Here is a 20,523-nt window from a genome sequence, read left to right as displayed (position 1 = left end):
CAAAGGTGAATAAATAAAGAAGCTAATTTAAAGAGATATATACATTTATGTCTCACTGTATAATTTTAATTTCTACCTACATTTATTTGTTTATTATGTTTTTGGGGGCAATTAATGTATGCTTATTTTTTTATTGAGCATTTTTTTTGTTTCTGTATTTATTTTTAAATATGGCAGAGTTGGTCCTCCATAACTTCCTTGCCTCAAGTCTTTATAACAACCCATGACCCTGTTACTGGATCATCACTGTTCCTTACTTGGTCTGCCTTTGACAGATAGATACTTTACCTGATCAATGCATATTGAAACATACAAGCTATATGCATGTGAAAGGTGTTGCATTTTCATAGCTTAACTAAACCAAGTACTGAACATGAATAAAATGAAGAAGTCATAACAAGGACACTAAGAAAATTAGATTTGGTATATTGTTTAAATTTAGTAAATTATGAATTTTGTTTCTGTATTTCCCCTTTTAACATGTGCAAATCTATTTCACTTTATTGTTAGAAGTAAACAATATTGCCCCCCTTTTGTGTGCCACCCCTGTTTTAAAATAGTTTTAAAATAGAAGGAAATAAAACGTGCAGAACTACGCCACCTGCTGGTGAAGCGGGGTCGTTGCATCCTCACTGGAACCCTCGGTGAGAAATGAAACCGCAGCTTCAACAAGCTCCGCCTCGTTCATACAGTAAAAAACAGCTCTGAGGAAAAAACCCGTGGCTTTCTGTTAGTCGGACATTCTTCCATGACTTGACTTATAAAACTGAAGTTTAATAGTGTTCTTTTTCGCTACCTTGCAGCTTTTCTTTTTCTCTGACTCTTCATCGGCGCATTTTCTTTCACTTTTTTAGCCTCCTTCTTAGTCATCCACGAAGGGAGTTCCCGCTGCTTCTCCGCCATGTTGGACACTTTAATAAGAAATATTTCAGTTAAGATTTAGGGTAAAGATTTGTCTGACCTCCATTATAGCAAAGAATGGAAAAACGTGTTCCGTTGTTAAATAATGTGACGAAGCCAGGTTCTCTATAGCGCCACTTGCTGGCCGATTTAATGAATTGCAATTAGTTATGTTATGACCGCCCGTTGATTATTAGAGAATAACTCAGTGCAGTGCCAAATTCAGATTGCCCCTTATTCTTTTAATTTCTCTTAAATAAATGTACAATATTAAAGTCATCTCCAAAGTGTTACAATATTATAAAAAGGTTTCAGTTTAAAAATTATTATGTATGAAAAATCTTAAATATGACCACTTCAGTGCCAGCCTAGTAACTAGATTTAGTGCTGTCTGAATTTTTTTAATATGTATTTATTTCTGTAATTATTTTTATTTTTGATTGAATGAAATTAAAATGGATCAACTTAGGAAAAGATGGGAACAAGAAATAAATTTAGTAGGTCTAAATAATCTGGGAAGAGAGGTGATGGTTGTCATCATTTTCACTATCACTTGATTTTCTCTAAAACTACACATTTTAAAGACTTTATTTCATTTTCAAAACAAAGCTTAAAGTCTCAGCTAATGAAAGTTGCTGTCCTGTATCTCCTTTAGTTTAAAAGTTATTGATTACAATCACAAACTGTCCATTAGTGACGATCAAACTTCAATGCAAGGGTGGTTGTCCCCATGTTAATAGGAGGGAGAAGAAATCAGTTCAATTTTAGAATTTAGTAAATGTTAGTTCATGTTTAATTAACACACCTCATGAATCAAAGAACCTTATATTATGAGAAAAAAATACAAAACTGTTTCATTTAATTCAAATGTCAAGCTTAATCCTTTCAGTAAAATAGCAATTTCACAATAATCAGAATTCAAAGCAAATCTTGAGGTTTATTACAAGTTATAGAAAGTAAAATGTGCATTGCACCGTGCACCTAAAATGTATCATTCAGCACCAAAAAAATAACTATATTATTGTGGTGGGGAAAAAAATATTAATTTCCTTTTGCATATATTAATTTATGGGTACTGATTTTAAATTGACTTACTTATAAAGCAATCATTCAGGCCTCAGATCTGCAAGGTGTTTAAGGGAGAGGAGTTGTTTATGCTATTAGGGAATGCTTTGAATAGAAATAATCCTCCTCAATACAAGCTAGACTTTTTCTAAGGGTTTTTTCACAAAATGTTACTGTTTATTCCAACTCTCTGTAATTGCTTTGGTTAACTGTGTTCTGACAACGTTAACAGCCTTTCCAAAGGGTTTGATTTAGTTAGTGAGCGGAACTTTTGTCTCTTACGAACAGGGCAGATCATGAAGTTATTAGGCTGTTATGACTGTCTTGTTCTATCTTTACAGATAAGGATAATAAAATGCTGATTGAGTGTACTCCTTTTTTAACTGCATAGTTGAATACTTTTTCCCACAACAATTATTTATTGAAGTATAATAAGAATGCAACAATAATAAACATATCAAATGTATCTCCAAGTTCTACTAATTTTAAGCTTTGCTGTATTCAATGTACCCACAGGCTGAAGAGGGAAGGTTTGGGGTCCCAGTACTCTATTTTCAGTTACATTTTTGTTTTATCTTGCCAAGATTCTGTCATTAATATTTTAGTCCTCTGTTGCCCTTCTGATTGTTTATTTTGCAGCCTTTCTAAACAGCACTCAACATCACCTCCTGGGGCGTCACCCTTTCACCTTTTCTGCTGTCCTTGCAAATGTCCTGCCCAATTTAATCTAATGGAAACAGATAAAATGATGAATATAACATGGAACATTGAATGGCATGGTGTTGTTTTCACACAGGTTTACATTTATACTGTAACTTGATTGAGTCTCTGCTCTGCCTCAATATTTGAAATACATTGGTATATATATATATATATATATATATATATATATATATATATATATGGGGACTTTTAGGTTACAAGACTAAAAGGAAGTTGTTATCCATCTATGTGGCATCTTGGCATAGCTAGAGATTAAACTGCAATATCAGACAAAAAAACTTTGAATGCTGCTGAAATACAGTAAACAATAGCATGAATAAAAAAAAAAATCCTGATAAAGGAGTCATGTCGCTTTGAAAAAGAAATCTAAAATCAGTTACAATTAAACCTCAAGGACCAATTGTCTGTAACAGATGTTAAAGCACACAATATAAACTGGAGCTGCTGGTTGTTATTACCCTCCTCGATTAAAACAGTACTTAAACGTCTAATTTCAGTTCTAACTGTTGTCTCTGTTTATCTCTGTTTAGGCTCCAGTCATTTATTTTATTCCCCCAATCATATTTTAGTTCCCTTACTGAAATCCATTACAGCATTTTCTGCTCCAAAGTTGTTTTAACTGTTAAAATAAATGTTGATTCTTCTGAGTATGATGTGTTGAAGATGTCTTGTACTGACCAGCAGCAGATGTCTTCTTATAATTTCTATTATTTCCTAGCCCCTCTCTTTATTTTTTCGTCACCCATCCTCATCCTCTCCAAACCCTGAGCATCCCTGTGTCAGACTTTCCCTTTCTGTCCTTCTCTACACAAAGCTGCCATCTTGTACTCGGCCCTTTTAATTATCTCTCTTAAGCTCCTTCTTGCAAGTGCTTAGGCTTTGATTACAAAGAGCAGCTTTAAATATTGGGCTAAATTAAAAACTGGAAAAGAAGGGTGGGAAAATAAAGATCTTAAGTAAACCAGTGTGTTGCATGCAAAGTTTAATTTCCCTTCAAGCTTTCGGGTTTAGTGCATTTCAAGAACAATAAATAATCAGCAGCTGAACTGGCAAGCACTGAAAAACAATCCTCAAAATCTCTCATGACAAGACATCTGAGTTGTTGTTTGTGTTTTTTTACTGCGGAGAGTGTTCAAGCAAGTGAGCGACTAAACCAGATTTTTCCATACATTTATGTAAACAGTCAGAAAAGCTAGCTTCTTAGAAGTACCAATAGATAGAAATTGTACAGATATTTGGGTAATGTAATACAAATCAAATCTGAAGTCAAGAAATAAAAATAACATATACAACTTCTATTGCAAAAAAAAAATCACATATATATATATATATATATATATATTTAAAAGATCTTTGTAGAATCCAGTTCAGTATTGGACTCATCCTCCCCCAGGCATCCTGCCACATCAAAAGATCAGGCTGTAAGAAGATTTCTGTGGACTAATGGCATAAATCTTGTCACTGCTTTTCTTGCATGCCGAATTTCAGGTCAAACATGACCAAAAGGTCTTACAGTTATTTATATAAGAACATAAGTATGAGGGTTTTCTTTATGACTCATTTTATGCTACTGTTAGAACTGGGCTAAGACTCAACTTATTTTTTAGTGAGGACATAAAACGATTGGTTGATTAGCAGAGTGAAATGATATGTTTTACATAATCTGTATTATATCTATTCTAGGTTTTCCAAGCCTTTCAGTCTTGTTACCTTGTTTTTGAACTTAATTCAACAGACTTAAATGTGCTTATAGTAAGTATCATAATCATTGGTCATCTGTCTCAGAAAGCTAGAAAATCAGAAGGAGTTGCTGTGATTAGCTCTGTGGTGCAGAGGAGTGTTGGTTTAGAAAGCATTTGATTAGTTAAAGGTTTTTGCCCCTTGCAAAAATACAGTATTTCCATGTATTCACTAAAGTATATTAGTGAATACATGCTGGTTTAAGTCATTACACTACCAGCAAGACATGATAAAGCATCCAATAGATGAATCTAATAAAGAAGTTAATAAGTCAGGCCTGTTTTAATGTGAAGTTAATAAAAGTAATATTCTGTCCTTTGCTTTATACAGCATTCCTTACATCTACTGGTTCCCCTGCTGGCAATGTATAAAAAGTTATATAAAATTTGAGCCTTTTATTTTACTATATTTATCAAGAGGTGAAACAATATTCCACATATTTTATTTTTTTTAAATGTACCGTATGAGGTATACACACACACTAACCCACTCACAATACATCTCTCTGTCTTTATAAGGCCTGTCTATTGACTTCCATTCATTTCTAACCCATTTCTACAGCCTAACCATGACTGTTACTCTAAACCTATCCGTTAAAGGTTCATTCCTGACCCTAACCTAAATTCAATTCACACCTTAGTCCTAAATGTGACCCCTGACTTTAAAACAGCGATTCCCTGCTCTCAAGGCATCTGGCCCCAAAAGGAGCTCTTGGTCCCCACAGCATCCTACTTTTCCAGAACATTGGCCTCATGATGTATTCAATGGAATTCCTAGGGGTATACATTTCTGAAGATCTCCCTTGGTCCACAACACTAAAGCAATAACCAAGAACAGCCAGCGCTTCCTAAGATTTCCCAGAAAAAAAACACCTAAACCAGAAGCCACTGGGGCCATACACAGAGCCTATCTCTAACACCCCGAAAGAGGACATGATCGTACGGTGGAAGGCATACTTTCCATGGTGTAAGAAGAGACAGGGTGCTTTGGCTCAGATTTGATCATCATCCAGGGTGAAATCCCTGAGGTGGTCAAAAAATCCACCATGGCTTTGGGGATGGACGAGATCCGACCTGAGTACTTTAGATCTATAGATGTTGTTGGGCTGTTGTGGCTGTCACGTCTCTTCAAAATCACATGGAGGTCGAGGAACATACCCCTAGACTGACAGACTGGGGTGGTTGTTACTCCGCATGAGAAGGGAGACTGGAGGTGTGTTCTGACTATAGGGGATCACACTTCACAGACTCTCTAGAAAGGCCTATGCCAGGGTGCTGGAGAGGAGAGTCTAGCTAATAGTTGAACCTTGGCTTCAGTAGGAGCAGTGTGGTTTTCCTCCCAGCCATGGAACAGTGGACCAGCTCTACACTCTCTCTAGGGTGCTCGAGGGCTAATGGGAGTCTGTCCAACCAGTTCACATGTGCCCTTTGGACCTTGAAAAGGCGTTTGACTGTGTCATTTGTAGTGCCACTGTCATATAGTATGGAGGGGGGCCCTTTACTAGGGGCCATCCTTTCTCTTTAGAAGTAGAACAGGAGTCTGGTCTGCATTGCAGGCATAAAGTTGGACCTTTTCCCATTGCATGTTGGACTCCGATAGGGCTGCCTTCTGTTTTGGACCTTCTGGTGCTGGTCATAAACCTTTATAGGCAGTATTTTCAGGTACTTTCCTTGGTGAGGTGTTCCAGCTGAGTCCCATCGGGAGGAGGACCAGGGATGATCCAGGACACACTACAGGGACTATGTCGCTATACTGGCCTGGAATTCCCCCGGGTGTCCCCCAGAAAAGCTGTAGAAGGCATCTGCAGAGAGAGGGAGGTCTGGGATTCTCTTCTGAGACAGTTGCCCAGTGATCCTGTCCCTGATGAAGATGAAGACAATGAGTAGTGGTACTCTTTCCCTTTAAAGAACATCTAGAAGTAACTGTGAATTTATTAACTTCTTTTTTTGTAAGTCCAGAGATGATGCGACTTCTGCCAGCTTTTCTTGGCATTTAAAAAAAGGAAGCAATGCTTCAATTGTTGTATAAAACAATTCTACATTGAGGTGATAGTATCATATATTTCTTCTTCATATTTTCTTATCTGCATATACATGATTCAAATTTACCTCTAACCACATCTCAAAGGTGACCAATGGCCTGAGATCTGGACACTCTAAAGAAATAGGGGCCCAGATTTATTTATTTTTTTTCTTCATAACTGCTGTTGTCTACTTAAGTAAGTAAGTCTGTCGAAATTGTAGCCTCAGGTTCCTGTACCTAATAGACAGAAGGGTCACCAATAGTCTCATGTTACTGTTGTCTTTCTGGCTCAAGGATCAGCGATGGTATTAAACATGCCCTAGTGTACTTTAAGCTACTGTTCAGTCCTCTCTTCTCTCCATGGGCAACTCTTACCCATGAGATATTTTATTTTTCCCCCTGACCTGTGAACCTGAGAGGTGGCTTGGTGTGAAAGTTCCCAGAAAATAAAGCGTTTCTCAAATATTTAGATTTTGCCGTTTGGCACCAACCATATTATGTTCAAAGTCCCCATAGTCTCAATGCATCCTTATTTTAATGCACAGTTGCAACTTTAGTAAATGTCTTCACCATATGTAGACACATAAAGTAATTTTGTTTGTATCATGTTATTGAGTTTGCCAGTTTTGTGTCAAGCAATTAAACAAATGTACCAAACAAAGTGTTGTACCAAATATTAGTATATAATTTTTTCTGTATAAGAAAAAAGTTAATATGGGATTACAGGGAAATCAGGGGGGCCAAACCTCAAATATTTATTAATTAAAAAACACTTACCCCACTAATAGTTTTACTTAAAAGTCCTTCCTAAGGCTTAAACCAGATTTTTTTTTTTTTTTTCAAATTTGTCTTATGGGGTCAGTTTGTTGTATTCCTACATCTAATCTGTTGTGTTGTTGACCTGAGATAAGGAAAGGGTTCAGAAAGGGCCTCTGATGCAGCTTTATAGCGCATCTGCAGAAATCAGTGTTGAGTGTGAGATGTTTGGAAGGCTAGCATTTGTTTTATGAGGTCAGTTTGCTTCCTTTCTTTTTCTAATCTGTTGTCATATGGGCTTGAGATAAGATCAGAGTTTAGCATCCGCTTTTCCTGCCTCATGATATGTCTGCATCTGTCTAAGAATAGGATATTTGTGTTAACTCTCAGGGCTCGACCAGAGTGCAGCTCTGAACTCTAAGCTGGGTATTATGCTCAGAATAATCTATGATGATGATTAAATTTCAAGTTGCAAATTTATGTGATAAAGATTGCTGTTTTTAAGATAGCATCAACTTTGAATACCCTGAAAGAAAAGTAACATGTAAATCATGGTCTGACTGTACAAATAAACAACTTACTTATTAGCAGTTGCCCTGGTTTCTCATTTACTGAGTGTGGGATTAAACACTGCCTAGTGCTCATACATGAGAGTGATTAGTTGTGACATAATCTACAGTGCAACATCTGATGCTTAGAGACAATAAAATCTGTAGGATTAGGACATGTTTGTGAGCGCTGGAAAAACTGGAGATCCCTGGGAAGATGGAAGCAGTTCCACCATATTGAAGAAGGAAGTTCTTCTCAGAGTAGTTAATCATAAACTAGGAAATGCACAGCCATAATATACATGAAAGTAGCATTGAATTAACAGGTTTTCTTATGGTCTTATGGCCGCAAGAGCGGTGAAGTGACCAGAGGGAATTCTACGGCTCTGGACGGTCAGAGCAGAGCGGTGACCACTGAAGTTGAAAACTCTGAACTTTTGACTGAAATCATGGTGCAGCAACCATCAGGGACTGGTTGTGACATGGTTTTAATGGAGAGTAGCTGAGTCAAATCTTTCCTTAATCAAAATAGAATATAGAGAAGGTAATATCGACCATGGTTGAAATAATGAATATTGAAGAATTCATTCCTCATCGCCCTAGCTGCAGTGCAGACCCTGGCCAGACGGTACCTCTCCCCAGGACTGGTACTCTCTGCCTGGCTAGATATAAGGAAGTACTCCTGAGTTTTTGGAGAAGGTGGTGATACTCTCTAAGCTATTTCAGTTTCTGGAGAATTGGCTGGACCCATAGAAATTTATGCTGATGGTATTGTTTGGCTTACCACAGCTAAAGAAAAAGGTTCATGACTCACTTGATAAAATCCCTGATCATCATGTTGACTTGAAACTGACTGATAGAAGTTGAAGTTTCTCCTATCTGAAATGCACAGTGGTCAACTCTGCGCGGTGTAGGCAGAAATTACACTGGGTTCGGTTTGGATGCGCCATTATTTCTAACCCATTTCTATTGCCTATCTGTGACCCTTACCCTGAACTTTACCATAATGATTTTCTAGTAACCCTGACCCCAACCTAATCTCTAATTAGACCTTAGTACTAAACATAGCCCCTGGCCGTTAAACAGCAATCCCCCTCATGGCTTCCAGACATTGGGCTTTACATAGAGCAGTAGGCCTTCACCATGTACTGTTTTTCCAGAGAATGGGCCCCACGGTATATCAAATGCAAGAACACACACAGAAAATCACATTTCTCTATCCTTGCAGGGACCACAAGATTAGTTGTCCCCATAACAGCAGTCGGTTCCAACAAGGTGCTATGATTTATGGAAAATGGTCCATACACAGATACACAAACATCTTCCCTTGTCACGTGTCGTGGTGACGTTGATGGAGAGGATTGATTGTTTATAGGGAATGTTACTTCCATCCTGTGTGACATATGATTTGTTAATGGATTTTGGATAAAACATTTGCATACACATCCATTAGTTTGGTTCATGAGGTAACTTTTGCAACATTTTGTGGGTCAGGAGCTGATAAGTTTGGGAAAACATGATCTAGTTAAACTTAGCGTAAAGCCAAAGAGTAAGCATAGGTGGTTCTGTCTTACAACAGCAATGCATGGATGCATCTATTTTCCGTACCTGCTTGTCTGTCAGGGTCATATGGGGATGGTGCCTCGCTCTAGCATTTTTTGGCAAAAGGCAGGATACATTCTGAACATGTCTCAAGGTATTAACAGAATGATACAAAGATGCACAATTGCAAAACAAATATGCCCACAATGATTTGGGCTGTGGTGGGAGTCTGGGTACCTGGAGAGAATCAACAAATGCATGGGAAGAACACACAAACTCCATGCAGAAGACCTCAGGACCTTCTTGATGTAAGACAACAGTGCTATAAACTGCACCACTGCGAAGCTCTCTGTGGCAAATCCCACAGAGAGCAGACCATGGCCAGACCCCGAACCTGCGGGAGGGGCTATTCCTGTCTGAAATTGTATTATTATAGGTATTATCAAACTTACTTATCATAATTCTGACATCCGACTGAAAACGGAAAGCTGCAATGCTGGTCGTGGTGGCCCACCATGAGTAAATGTATTTTATGGAAAGATACCCGCATACCTGAGGAGATATGCACAAGTTTCAGAAATAAATATATAACAAAAGAAATCCATCAATTGTATAAATAACTATTTAATAAAACGACTGCTTAGATATTAAGTTACTAATCATATCCTTTGATTTTGTATTTTTCTTAATTCAAGCAAACACAAAATTGTGGGAAAGATCTGGTATTGTAAGGACCAGAATAGAAAATATAGAAAAATATCTTAATAAACTAGAAGGAATGTTTTGTACATCGCTGTTGTGGTGGATCTAATTACTTTTTTGTATACTATGATTAGATAATCATTTGATAAATTGAGAAATTATTTTATTTATTTATTTATTTATTATTTTATTTATTCATATACAATATTATGATAAATAAATTTTTGATTACACTATGAAAGCATTAGGCTGCCTCAGAAAATGACAGTCTGTCCTTAATGCCTTTATGTTCAGGCCTAAAAAGCTGCACATTGACAACATTTATAGTAGCTCTTGTTTAATGAAAGAAAAGCCAGAAAAATAACTTGAATCTGTTAAAGTAATAATAAATTAAAATTCTATGAAAGTTAAAAAAAGGAAATTCATACATGCTTTTCAATCATGCTTCAACAGAATGATTAGAAAAAAACAAAAATCTCCTGAAACAGGCCTGGACAAAATTATGGTACCTTTAGAAAAGACTGAAAATAAAGTAACCAAAGGAATATCAAGGTCTGTCCACTAATTAGCGTCACAGGTGTCTACAATATTGTAATCAGCCAGTTAAACTATATATACTGTAGGGCTACAGGTGGTCACTGTGCTGTTTGGTGACCTATCCTCTCTTGTGCTGCTCAGGTTCTCTAAGTTTGAGCTAAATCCTCTTTTCTGTGATATCTCTAAGTTACTGTAACTTTACAGAGTAACTTAGAGATATGCTCTTTTAAACACATTTAATACGGTTTTACTTTTTACACTGACAATTTTTTTTATTCCTTATGATAAGAGGTCTTCTTTCTTTCTTCCCTGATGCTTTCTGGACTCTCTCTAAATCTCCTCTTCTCCATGCTTTCTGCGCTCTTTTGATATGTGTAATAAACTATTTTTGTAGCTTTGAATGTGAATTTTTTAGAGGAAGAGTGTGCTGTAAATAAATGCCAGCATGTTTTAGAAAATTATATAAAACTTTTACTGTAAAAATCTTAAATTTAGAGAGAAGCAGCCAATCAGAGATCAGGTGTTCCATGGAAGCGGCCCTAGTCCCATCTCCCTGATTTTTGATTTATGTGTAAAAGTTCAAATTAATTTATGGTGTGCTTTAAAGAAGAAAGATTACATAATATATTAAATTGATTAATTTTTTATTGTTTTTATTGTTTTTATTTCCATAGACGTATGCCCAAGATTAGTTGAAGGAAATTGATTCTCCACTTTTGAAAGCTCTCATTGTTTCCATTTTTTTTTTTTTTTTGCTTTATATAGTAGACAGAGAATGCATTTGCTTTCTGAAAATCCACCCACACTCAACTAATTAATTAAAAGGGAATTCCGAGTTTAAATCGTCACTAATCCAAGCAGGATGAGGCAGTGTTATCAAATAACTCATAACTCCACTACGACAAGCACATGCGCAATCATCACTTCCCACATCCAGCGCCAACTGAGCTAAATCTTATAACCATCTGCATCTCCAGAGCGATCATCATTTTGTAGGAGAGAAGGAAGCTGAGCTTTGTTGGAGTTGCCTGTTTACCCAGGAAAACTATTCTATTGACAAATACCGATTATGTATTTTAAGTTCTTAAGATGTTTTTTTCACCCAAAGCCTCTCTTATTCTGATCAGAGAGTTGAGGATAAAAAGGTTAAAAGTGGATTCTGAAAATCAGTAATGTCTCCATTCCCTAATCCGAGGCACAGACTTAAAAGGGGATGTGTGGAACACCCATTTGGTAAGGTTTAAAAAAGAAGGAACACAAAAAACAACTGCAAAACGGACTCCAGCTGAAATATGCATGCAGGTGAGTGACATCAATATGTTTTCTTTATTATGCTTTCTTGCACGAGCAAACATAGTGGATTAAAGAGTGACAGGGGCTTCTTTAATCCAGCAACTTCCTCTTTGGAAATATATGTTGTTCAAAAACCTATATTTTTCATTTGTAGTTTAAATCCACTGGTTACTAGTTTAAGCTCCTTAGATTTATTTTTCATTCATTTATCTACAACATTTCCCTGATTTTGCATGCTCTGATTCCTATGGCAACAGTCCCACTAGCTGGTGTTTAGTGGGCACCCTTTGAAGAGAGAAAGAGATTTTTTCCATTAAATGTTGCAATGTTTTGTTTTCTCATCTGTGGCTTAGCAAAAACCATATATGTTGCCTTGCATTTTTTCATCTTAACTGTGAACATAGTGTAATGACACTTTAGATCATTTCTTTATAATCTCTGCCATTTTCTTTTTCTTTGTTTTTAATGATCTTTTATGCTACTTTAAACTGTAAAGTTTCTAAGAAAATGTAATATTAAAGCACAATAAAGCTAGAAGAAAAAGATATTAGCTATACCTCACATTATTAATAAAAGTCAGCAGGGGGTTGAACCTACAGTATAACAATTAACTGTTATTGTGCACATCGAGTGTAAAATAAAACTGACATTTTAGTTAAAAAAAACATCTATAGGGCGGTTTAGCATCTTTTGATCTCATGAAACTTCTTTATTTAAGATGCATTTTGTCATAAAATTGAGCCAACCTTCAGGCATTTGATTTCTCTGTTAACTTGAGACGCCACTGTATTGGTTCAAGGCAAACAGATTGTCAATGTTTCAGCCTCTCAGTTAAGCTCTGAAGCAAACAAAGAAAAAAAAAAACAAATAAATGTAATGAAAAGATGCAACCTCGGATGCAAACAGATGGTAGTAGCAGCATGGTCTTATGCTCGAAGCAATACTTTAAACTCCTCAACTCTGACCTTTTATATACATCAAGAGACATCAAACAAATCCTGCTAAGCTCTCTCTATCTTTCTTATTCCTTGATTGTACCCCTCCTCGCTGTGGCGTCATTCACTGATGACTTCTCCTACAGTTTGGATATTACTCCTTTTCACCAAAGAGGGATTTTCTCTTGCACAGAGGATTAAAGGTAATTCTCATCTCACCATTAACATTTAGCTTTCTTTTAAGATGTTGAAGTAATGTTTACATATTCTCAACTGATAAAAGAATTTCATTCAATTTGTAGAAGGAGGTGCAGGATCTAAAGGAGGCAGATTCAGTGAGCAGTCACGGAACAATCGCCACTGTGGGACCTGGGTTCGAAAATTAGATGGAGGAAGCTTCAACTCTCCAAACTACCCAAATACATACCCTCCAAACAAGGAGTGCCTTTACGTACTGGAAGGTAACAGGCATGTGAGCCTGATTGTTAAGCTTTGCAAAAAGAGTTGATTTTTAAGTACCGTAGGTTTTATCAAAAAAAATTTCTGATGGTGGCTCGGAAGCAAAATATATTTTTCAGCAGCCATTAATCTAAGCATTCATTCATACAAAACTCTAATATTCATTTGCAACGAATAAGTGAAAAATTGTTTACTGATTTAATTGATACAAAAAAAAGATTGAACTCCTTAACTGATTCAAAGGTTACTTCTGCAAAGGTTTAGTTTAAGGTTAACTTTATATAAAGTATCATCCTAGGATGTAAGCTATCCTCCTTCAGACTGATTTGCATTTTTAGATAATTTGTCCAGAATATAACTTATATGTCTAGTGTGTATATACTTTTTAGAGTGCAGTCTTACTTCTTGTGCCATGGCTTGGTTTAATAAAAGTGATACCCTGCCCATGTTTTGACAGCTCTGCCCCGTCAGAGGATTGAGCTGCTGTTTAACAAGTTCTTTCAAATCGAAGCCTCATTCGAGTGCCGCTTTGACCACATTGAGGTGAGGGACGGTCCCTTCAGCTTCTCGCCGCTCATCCATCGTTTCTGTGGCACAGCCAGTCCCGGCCTTATCCAATCCAGTGGACGCTTCATGTGGATCCGGTTCTACAGCGATGAAGAGCTTGAGGGGAAGGGATTCCAGGTTCAGTATAGGTTTACTGCAGGTGAATAAACTTCATAAAGTTGATTGGGTCACCTTTTTAAGCCAATATTCTTACAGCAACTTTTGTTTTGTTGTTTTTTAATCCCCATGCTCTGTGTCTCTCTCGTTTTCCTAAAAAGATCCTGAATTTCATCTACACGTAGGGGGACTTTTAAACCCCATCCCAGGTGAGACATTCACAAGTCATAACTGAGATTAAGCTGTCAGTCAATGTCCTTAAAATGTTTGATCCTCTTATCCCTCTAATGCTTCTTAGTCGTATTTTGTCTGTCTGTGGTTCAGATTGTCAGTTTGAGCTAAATGGGCTTGATGGCATGATCCGCTCCAGCCAGGTTGAGGAGGAGAATAAAGTGAAGCCGGACCAGGCAGTGGACTGCATCTGGACTATACAAGCCCCAGTGAATAACAGAGTACGGCATGTCTCAGTAATCTCCCTTGGAACATTTGATCTAAGTAATAAGCTTTATTTTCAAACCAATGTTTAGGAATTAAAATTTTATTTGTCTTTGATCAAATCACATAAAATTCATAATTATTGGCCACTAGATTATCTTATCCTTTATTCTAGCACTGAATAAAGGATAAGATAGGATTGATTTGAGTAGTGAGCTTGAACAGTAGCAATGCTGAAAATATTATCATTCACAGATGGTGTTACTTTTTATTTCTTTTAGATTTACCTGAAATTCATGGAATATCAGATGGAAAACTCAAATGAATGTAAGAAGAATTTTGTGGCTGTTTATGATGGCAGCAGTGCGATCGAGGACCTCAAGGTAAAACACTGTCTAACATTTTAGCACATCAGAAAGATGCAGATGGTCAATTTGCCCGAGATGATGAATTATAAAAAGTTAATTTTTTCTACCAATTAAATACCTTAAAAAGGAGCCACCTTGAGTGTTTGAAGCCATCAGCACAACACATAATGTATTCTGATGCACCAGTTTAGTGCAGTGAAGGCATCACTTTATCATCCTGAGTTTCTAACATGCCTTGTTTTTCTTTCCCTGCCATAAATGTATGATTGGATGATGAATAACGAGCAGCTGGCCTAGAAAACCTAGCCTCAGCGAGGCCACACATACAGTCATCAATGAAAGTGGTGTGTGGTTTCTTGCAGGCCAAGTTTTGTAGTACAGTTGCTAATGATATCATGCTGGAGACTGGTTTTGGAGTGGTGAGGATGTGGGCAGATGAGACAAGCCGTCTTAGCCGCTTCAAGATGCTGTTCACAGTCTTCTCTGATCGTGAGTTCCCACTTTCTGATTAATCTTTGCTTTTTCTTCTATTCATTTTGAGTAGCAGTGACCATTGTGATGTATTGTTTAGTGATGATAGCTAACAGTGAGGTAGTTAAGTTAAATTTCAGATATATTCTTTTAAACAACAAATCATTTGCCTACAATCGTGAAAAAATTAGGACACCCTTGAGCAGCTTATATGTTTTCTTAAATATATGGAGATTTTAAATTGAATGAATTTCATTGCTTAGTGATCTAACTAAACAATTTCAATAGATGAAAAGAAAAGAAAAAACCTTGGGCAAACTGCAAAAAAAAAACAGCCTGATGAAAAACGTAGAAGTAAGGACACTCCAAAATATATTGTTACTTAAAATGGCTGAAATTACATGTAGTCGCATCACAATAAGTGCAAATGACTCAGTATTTTGAACAAAGTTTGTCCTGTTTGAACTCTAGATATTTAGTTGGTTTTCTCCTGGGTGTTGAAGCAAAAGTAAACACTGTGCTGAGATTTGAAATGCTATCTGAAGCCTCCAGGTTGGGATCGTTGCAGCTTGAAAGAGATACATTGAGGTCTAAAAACTGCAATTCAGCGATTTTATTTTAAAGCAACTGCTAACAGGCCTGGTTATAGTAAACAAGGTCTCAAAATCTTCCAAATGTGAACCTGAAGCCACCTATTACTTTAGTTAAAAAGTCCATGCCTCTACAGACAGAAAAAGACGAGTCAGGTTTAGGTTTGATAGGATGTGTGCAAGCTGGAAACCTTTATTCTCTAATCAAACCATATAAACCATGCTAAGGTTTACAAGACAGAATATGCACAAAGACCAGGATCTTTTTAATAATATTCTTTGCACAGATGAGTCTAAAACTGAAGTATTAGAGGCACCAGAACATCTCTGCATAAAGAGGACTTCAGAAGAAGGACAGACCAACCGTGAAGCATATAGCTCTCACAGTTTATGGATGCTTTGGTGCTGCAGGACATGGACAGTTCCCCTTGATAGAATGCACATTAGCTCCATGTATCCAAGAGTGCTGAAAAAATTGTGCGATTATCTGTAAAACCATTTGAGATGAAGCAAAACGTAATTCTGACACATGACAATGACCTGAAACTCCAAATTAGACTGGCCTAGTGTTAAAAAAAAAATAATGGCAATTTGTTAATAAATAGGCAATATATGCAGAAAACAAACAAACTAAAAAAAACACAGCAAAATACTCAAACATGTTACAGCTGAAAATCCTTCACAGTTTATATGAGAATATCGTTTATACACTGAGTACCGTAATACAAAGTTAAGGTAATGTGTAAACATGTAGAAAAATACTCTCTTTCTGAGATATTTAAAAGAGAATAATCAGTCATGTGGGAGCATTAATTTTGGAAGCACTGAACAATAAATGAGGTGTCCTATGTTTTCCATATGATGGTTGCTTCATATAGGTACAGCTTAAGCTGTTTCAACCTGGATTTTCCTTTATAGTTCTCAAACAGAGCTGTTGTGTTTGTGTTTTAGCTCCTTGCATTGGCAGCACATTCTTCTGCCACAGCAACATGTGCATCAACAACTCTCTGGTCTGTAATGGCGTACAAAACTGTGTCTTTCCCTGGGATGAGAACAACTGCCAAGGTAACCCAGCTCTGTCAGACACATTCTTCATGCTGTAGTACATAGAGCGGTGTCATGTTTGGAATTCCTTTACTTGTCATGCTTATATCTGATCACTGTCTTTGAGCCTTTGAAGGATCTCTGCTTGTAAATATGAGCAGTGCTTTGCAGCAAAACACCAGAGTTTAATTAATATTTTACACTAAATCCACAGAAGAATAAAAACTGGGAATTATTTAGAAAAATCCTTTCAGTGGGAAACTCAGAAACTCATGATCGTGACCTGTTTTCATCTAGTACTAGTAGAGACTTTTTGGCTCATATGGTCATGGTAAAAATAAAGTATATTTTAGTAAATTTTGGGGCTTTAAAATAAAGATTATCTGCTATTTAACAGTCAGTAATCATTTAGCAAAAAAGTGTCAAAATCTAAAAGTATATGAATATGTTGGTAATCATTCTAAAAGCATATCCCTGATACTAAATTTATAAAAGTCCCAGATTTCTTACTTTCTTTTTACCATTTTTGGGGGTACTTGAGTGTGGGAATTTACTGTAGATTAATTCCCTGATTAGCAGGCATATGTATACTGTATACATAGACCTATGGCAACAAGATAATAATTATTGTAGGATTTCAGAATTTTCTTCTGATTTTTATCTTAATATATCTCCTCATGTCTGTATTCCAGAGGCAAAGAGCAAAACTGCTATTTTCCAAATCACCAAGACTCAGGGAACCATCATCTGTATTTCTACAGGGGTAGTGATGTTACTCCTGATTTTCTCCATAATGGTGCAAGTTAAACAGCCACGTAAAAAGGTAATAAAAATGAGATGTTAACACTTATTTCAAAATCAATCTTCAGTTCTGGTAAGACAAAAAGGACGGCAGGTAGCATTCAATGCAATTCATATTATTCCTGAAACAAAAAAAAAGGCACAATAGAAAAGCTGTGTTAAAACAAAGCAGAGCACTAATCTGAAGCATAAATATGTTTCCTAACACAAAGTAAAGAATTAAACTCACTGAAATTAAATGACATTGATAGAACTAATATTAATGTCAATTAGTTTAGGAAAGGTTATAAATGCACTAAACATAAAAAAAAAACAAAAACATCAGCCAAAACCATTATAACCAAGAACATTTCAATCATCTGACAAAAAATATGTATTCAACCATAATCACCTAAAACAGTTTTTAGTCAATCACTTTACAGTTCCATTTATTCTTGAAAATAATAGTTACTGATCCTCCTAGCAGCAGATATTTTTGCATATTCACCCATATAAGGCTTTGCAGTGCTAAAATAAATGGCAAAATGAAGACCTACCCAGTTCATTTTGTACGTTTTATAAACAAAAAGTAAAAAATCCCAAATTAAGAATCAGTTAACACCAGGAACAGATTAAAATCTATGACCAAAGCAAAAACTATTTTCAAAAGGGGGGAGTGGCGGCCTAGTGGTTAGGGATCCTGAGGTTCTGAGTTCGAGCCTCACTCCCACTGACTGCCACTCTGGGTCCCTGAGCAAAGACCCTTAACCCCGACACTGCTCCCCAGGCGCCCCACGATGGCAGCCCTCTGCTGCCTAAGGGGAGGGGTTAAATGCTGAGTTAAATTTCTCTAATGTGAGATCAATAAAGTTCAATTATTCTTTATTATTATTATTGTTATTGTTATTATTATCAATAACTATTGCTCTAATTGTATTAACAGTTATTTATTTATAAATAATTTGTCAGATGAAAAACAAACTTGTTATCAGGTACCAGAGAATTTTTCTCAGTGTTATAACTACCAACTACCAACTTTAATTTAATTACTGAAGTGTTTTCCTCACCCCTCTCATCGTCTCATTCTGAACACATAGGGGTGCATGTGGCAGTATTAACTTTGAAAATACTGCCAATAGTGCTATTTGTTGCATTTGAATATTGCCAATGTAGTCACAACTGGTTGCAGACTTGGTCTTGACCAAAATCCAGAGGTTAGCAAACTTTAAAAATGTTGTCTTGAGACCCATTTCAGTTTCTCCTAAAATAAGGCTGCAGAACTTAAGTTTGCATATGAGCGACTAAATAAACAGTAATGTTATTTTTGGAAAGATGAAATCAAAAGAGATAATTGGCTTTTATGTATATCTCCATGTTTGGTAAATGGAAAAAAAGAAAAAAAATCACAAAGCATTCAACTACCACCTCAAAATTACCCAGACATCTGCATGTACTCTAGGCAGTATCTACTGCAGTATCTACTGATGTTAACACATATCTAGTTGGTTGTTCTAATGGCTTTTATCATTACATATAAAAATGATAGTTATTGGAATAGTTTCTCTGCTGTTTTTTTTAAATCAAATCTTATAGTCGAACCAAAGTTGTCTCACTGATGTCCTTGTTCCTTTCCTTTTGAGGCCTACTGTTTGAAAGCTAAAGCGGGGCTGAAGTTCAATTTTTTCAAACAATGATCACAGATTTGAGGTTTGAATTAATTATTTCTGATAACGATTTTGTTTTAAAGGAACAGCTGAGAACCTTTGTGTAAATTAACAAAGGCAATAAATGGAATAATGTTTAGTATTTGTTCATTCTTAGCTACAAAATGAAAAGAAATAACTTTATAACTTGGTTATAACTGAGTTATAACTTGGTTATAACTCAGTTACTGTGATTAGGTTTTGATAGATAAAGGCCTGAAATTAAGAAAAAAAACTTTACTTTCTATTAACCACAGCAGCATTTTTGTTGGTGCATAAATTATTTTTATATGTTTTCAAGGTAGTGAGACGAAAGAAAAAACTGTTCCAAAACCCTCACCTCCAGAAGATGTTTGAACCCCAGCACTACGAGCTGTTTTCTGTCAGAGATAAGGTTCAAATTATAATCCATTAAAAACATACCTGTTATTGTCCTTACCAGCGTATAAAATGTCCTTGATCTGTTTATTACTTTTAGGAGATGTCTGGAGACTTAAGGGAGCTTTCAGAGGAACTCCTGTCCCTCCAAGCTCTGAGGAGATCTTCGTCCGGATCTCGCTGTGTTCACGAACATCATTGTGGTTCCCAAGCTTCCATCAACTCTATCAAAGCCAGTCTTGGTTCATATGCGTTGGGGAAGGGATCTTTGGATCTACCTACTTTTAGAAGGGACAGTCAGACTGATGTGCCTTCTTTCAGAGATGTGGACAGCAGTTTGAGGAAGAAAAGCTGGCCTGGTTTAAAACAGAGCCGAATGCAGAGTCAACCTGCTATGGGTGATCGAGTACTGTGGCAGCAGGATAGAGTTATGGAAGAAGATGAGGAGGAAGAGGAGGGAGAGGGGAGGTATGATCTGTATGTAAGAAAAGCAGGGAGCCGAAGGGCAAAATATGACATGGCTCAACAAAGATCTCAGTCCATGGACTTTTAGCATAAACAACAGAGGTTAGCAGATTAAAAAGGCAAAGATTTGGCAACAATTATATGCTGCTGTTAATAAAAAAATGAAGATAAAAACAGATTTATCTTAAATTGCCATTTTTGACTTGCCTTTTTTTATTCATGTTAAAACAGTGTTTTCTAAAAGGCATATGTAGTATCAGGAAACTAAAGAAACAATGGTTTTAATAGACTGTTAAGTCATCTTAGAAGAGTCGGTGGAAGTTTTTGGTGTCATATATCTTTGTTTTCAGGGATACATTACAAAGGGACCCAAAGGACAAAGGGCCATTTTTGCCTGTGAAAGC

General features: G+C 36.4%; 2 protein-coding genes across 2 annotated transcripts in view; one reads left to right on the top strand and one right to left on the bottom strand.

The window, feature by feature from the left end:
• The window catches only part of LOC107089216 (modulator of retrovirus infection homolog), a 3,681-nt gene extending 2,653 nt beyond the window's left edge, over window positions 1-1,028 (bottom strand). Inside the window, exons 1-2 of the mRNA XM_015381873.1 lie at window positions 797-1,028; window positions 602-704 (exon numbers count right to left, since the gene is read on the bottom strand). Coding sequence (XP_015237359.1) covers window positions 602-704; window positions 797-903 — 210 coding nt within the window. The 5' untranslated portion in view covers window positions 904-1,028. The remainder of the gene's footprint in view (window positions 1-601; window positions 705-796) is intronic.
• An 11,865-nt stretch (window positions 1,029-12,893) lies between these two features.
• Window positions 12,894-20,207, top strand: LOC107089236 (neuropilin and tolloid-like protein 2). The gene is made up of 11 exons (XM_015381902.1): window positions 12,894-12,966; window positions 13,066-13,224; window positions 13,680-13,928; window positions 14,047-14,094; window positions 14,210-14,337; window positions 14,602-14,703; window positions 15,051-15,177; window positions 16,701-16,814; window positions 17,486-17,616; window positions 19,578-19,670; window positions 19,755-20,207. Exons 1-11 carry the CDS (start codon window positions 12,894-12,896, stop codon window positions 20,205-20,207), a joined length of 1,677 nt encoding a protein of 558 aa, XP_015237388.1.
• The last annotated feature ends 316 nt before the right edge of the window (window positions 20,208-20,523 follow it).

The sequence above is a fragment of the Cyprinodon variegatus genome, unplaced genomic scaffold (genome assembly GCF_000732505.1).
Source record: "Cyprinodon variegatus isolate N-32 unplaced genomic scaffold, C_variegatus-1.0 Scaffold244, whole genome shotgun sequence".
Lineage (NCBI taxonomy): Eukaryota > Metazoa > Chordata > Actinopteri > Cyprinodontiformes > Cyprinodontidae > Cyprinodon > Cyprinodon variegatus.
The sequence above is the reverse complement of the archived record's forward strand: the minus strand, read 5'-3'. Positions and strand labels throughout refer to the sequence as shown.

Excerpts from the sequence above, each read along its gene's own strand:
- LOC107089236 (XM_015381902.1), top strand. The coding sequence starts at position 12,894 with ATGACTTCTCCTACAGTTTGGATATTACTCCTTTTCACCAAAGAGGGA. Across the intron at positions 12,967-13,065 it reads TCTTGCACAGAGGATTAAAG|AAGGAGGTGCAGGATCTAAA; the intron begins GTAATTCTCATC and ends TTCAATTTGTAG. Across the intron at positions 14,095-14,209 it reads ACTTTTAAACCCCATCCCAG|ATTGTCAGTTTGAGCTAAAT; the intron begins GTGAGACATTCA and ends TCTGTGGTTCAG.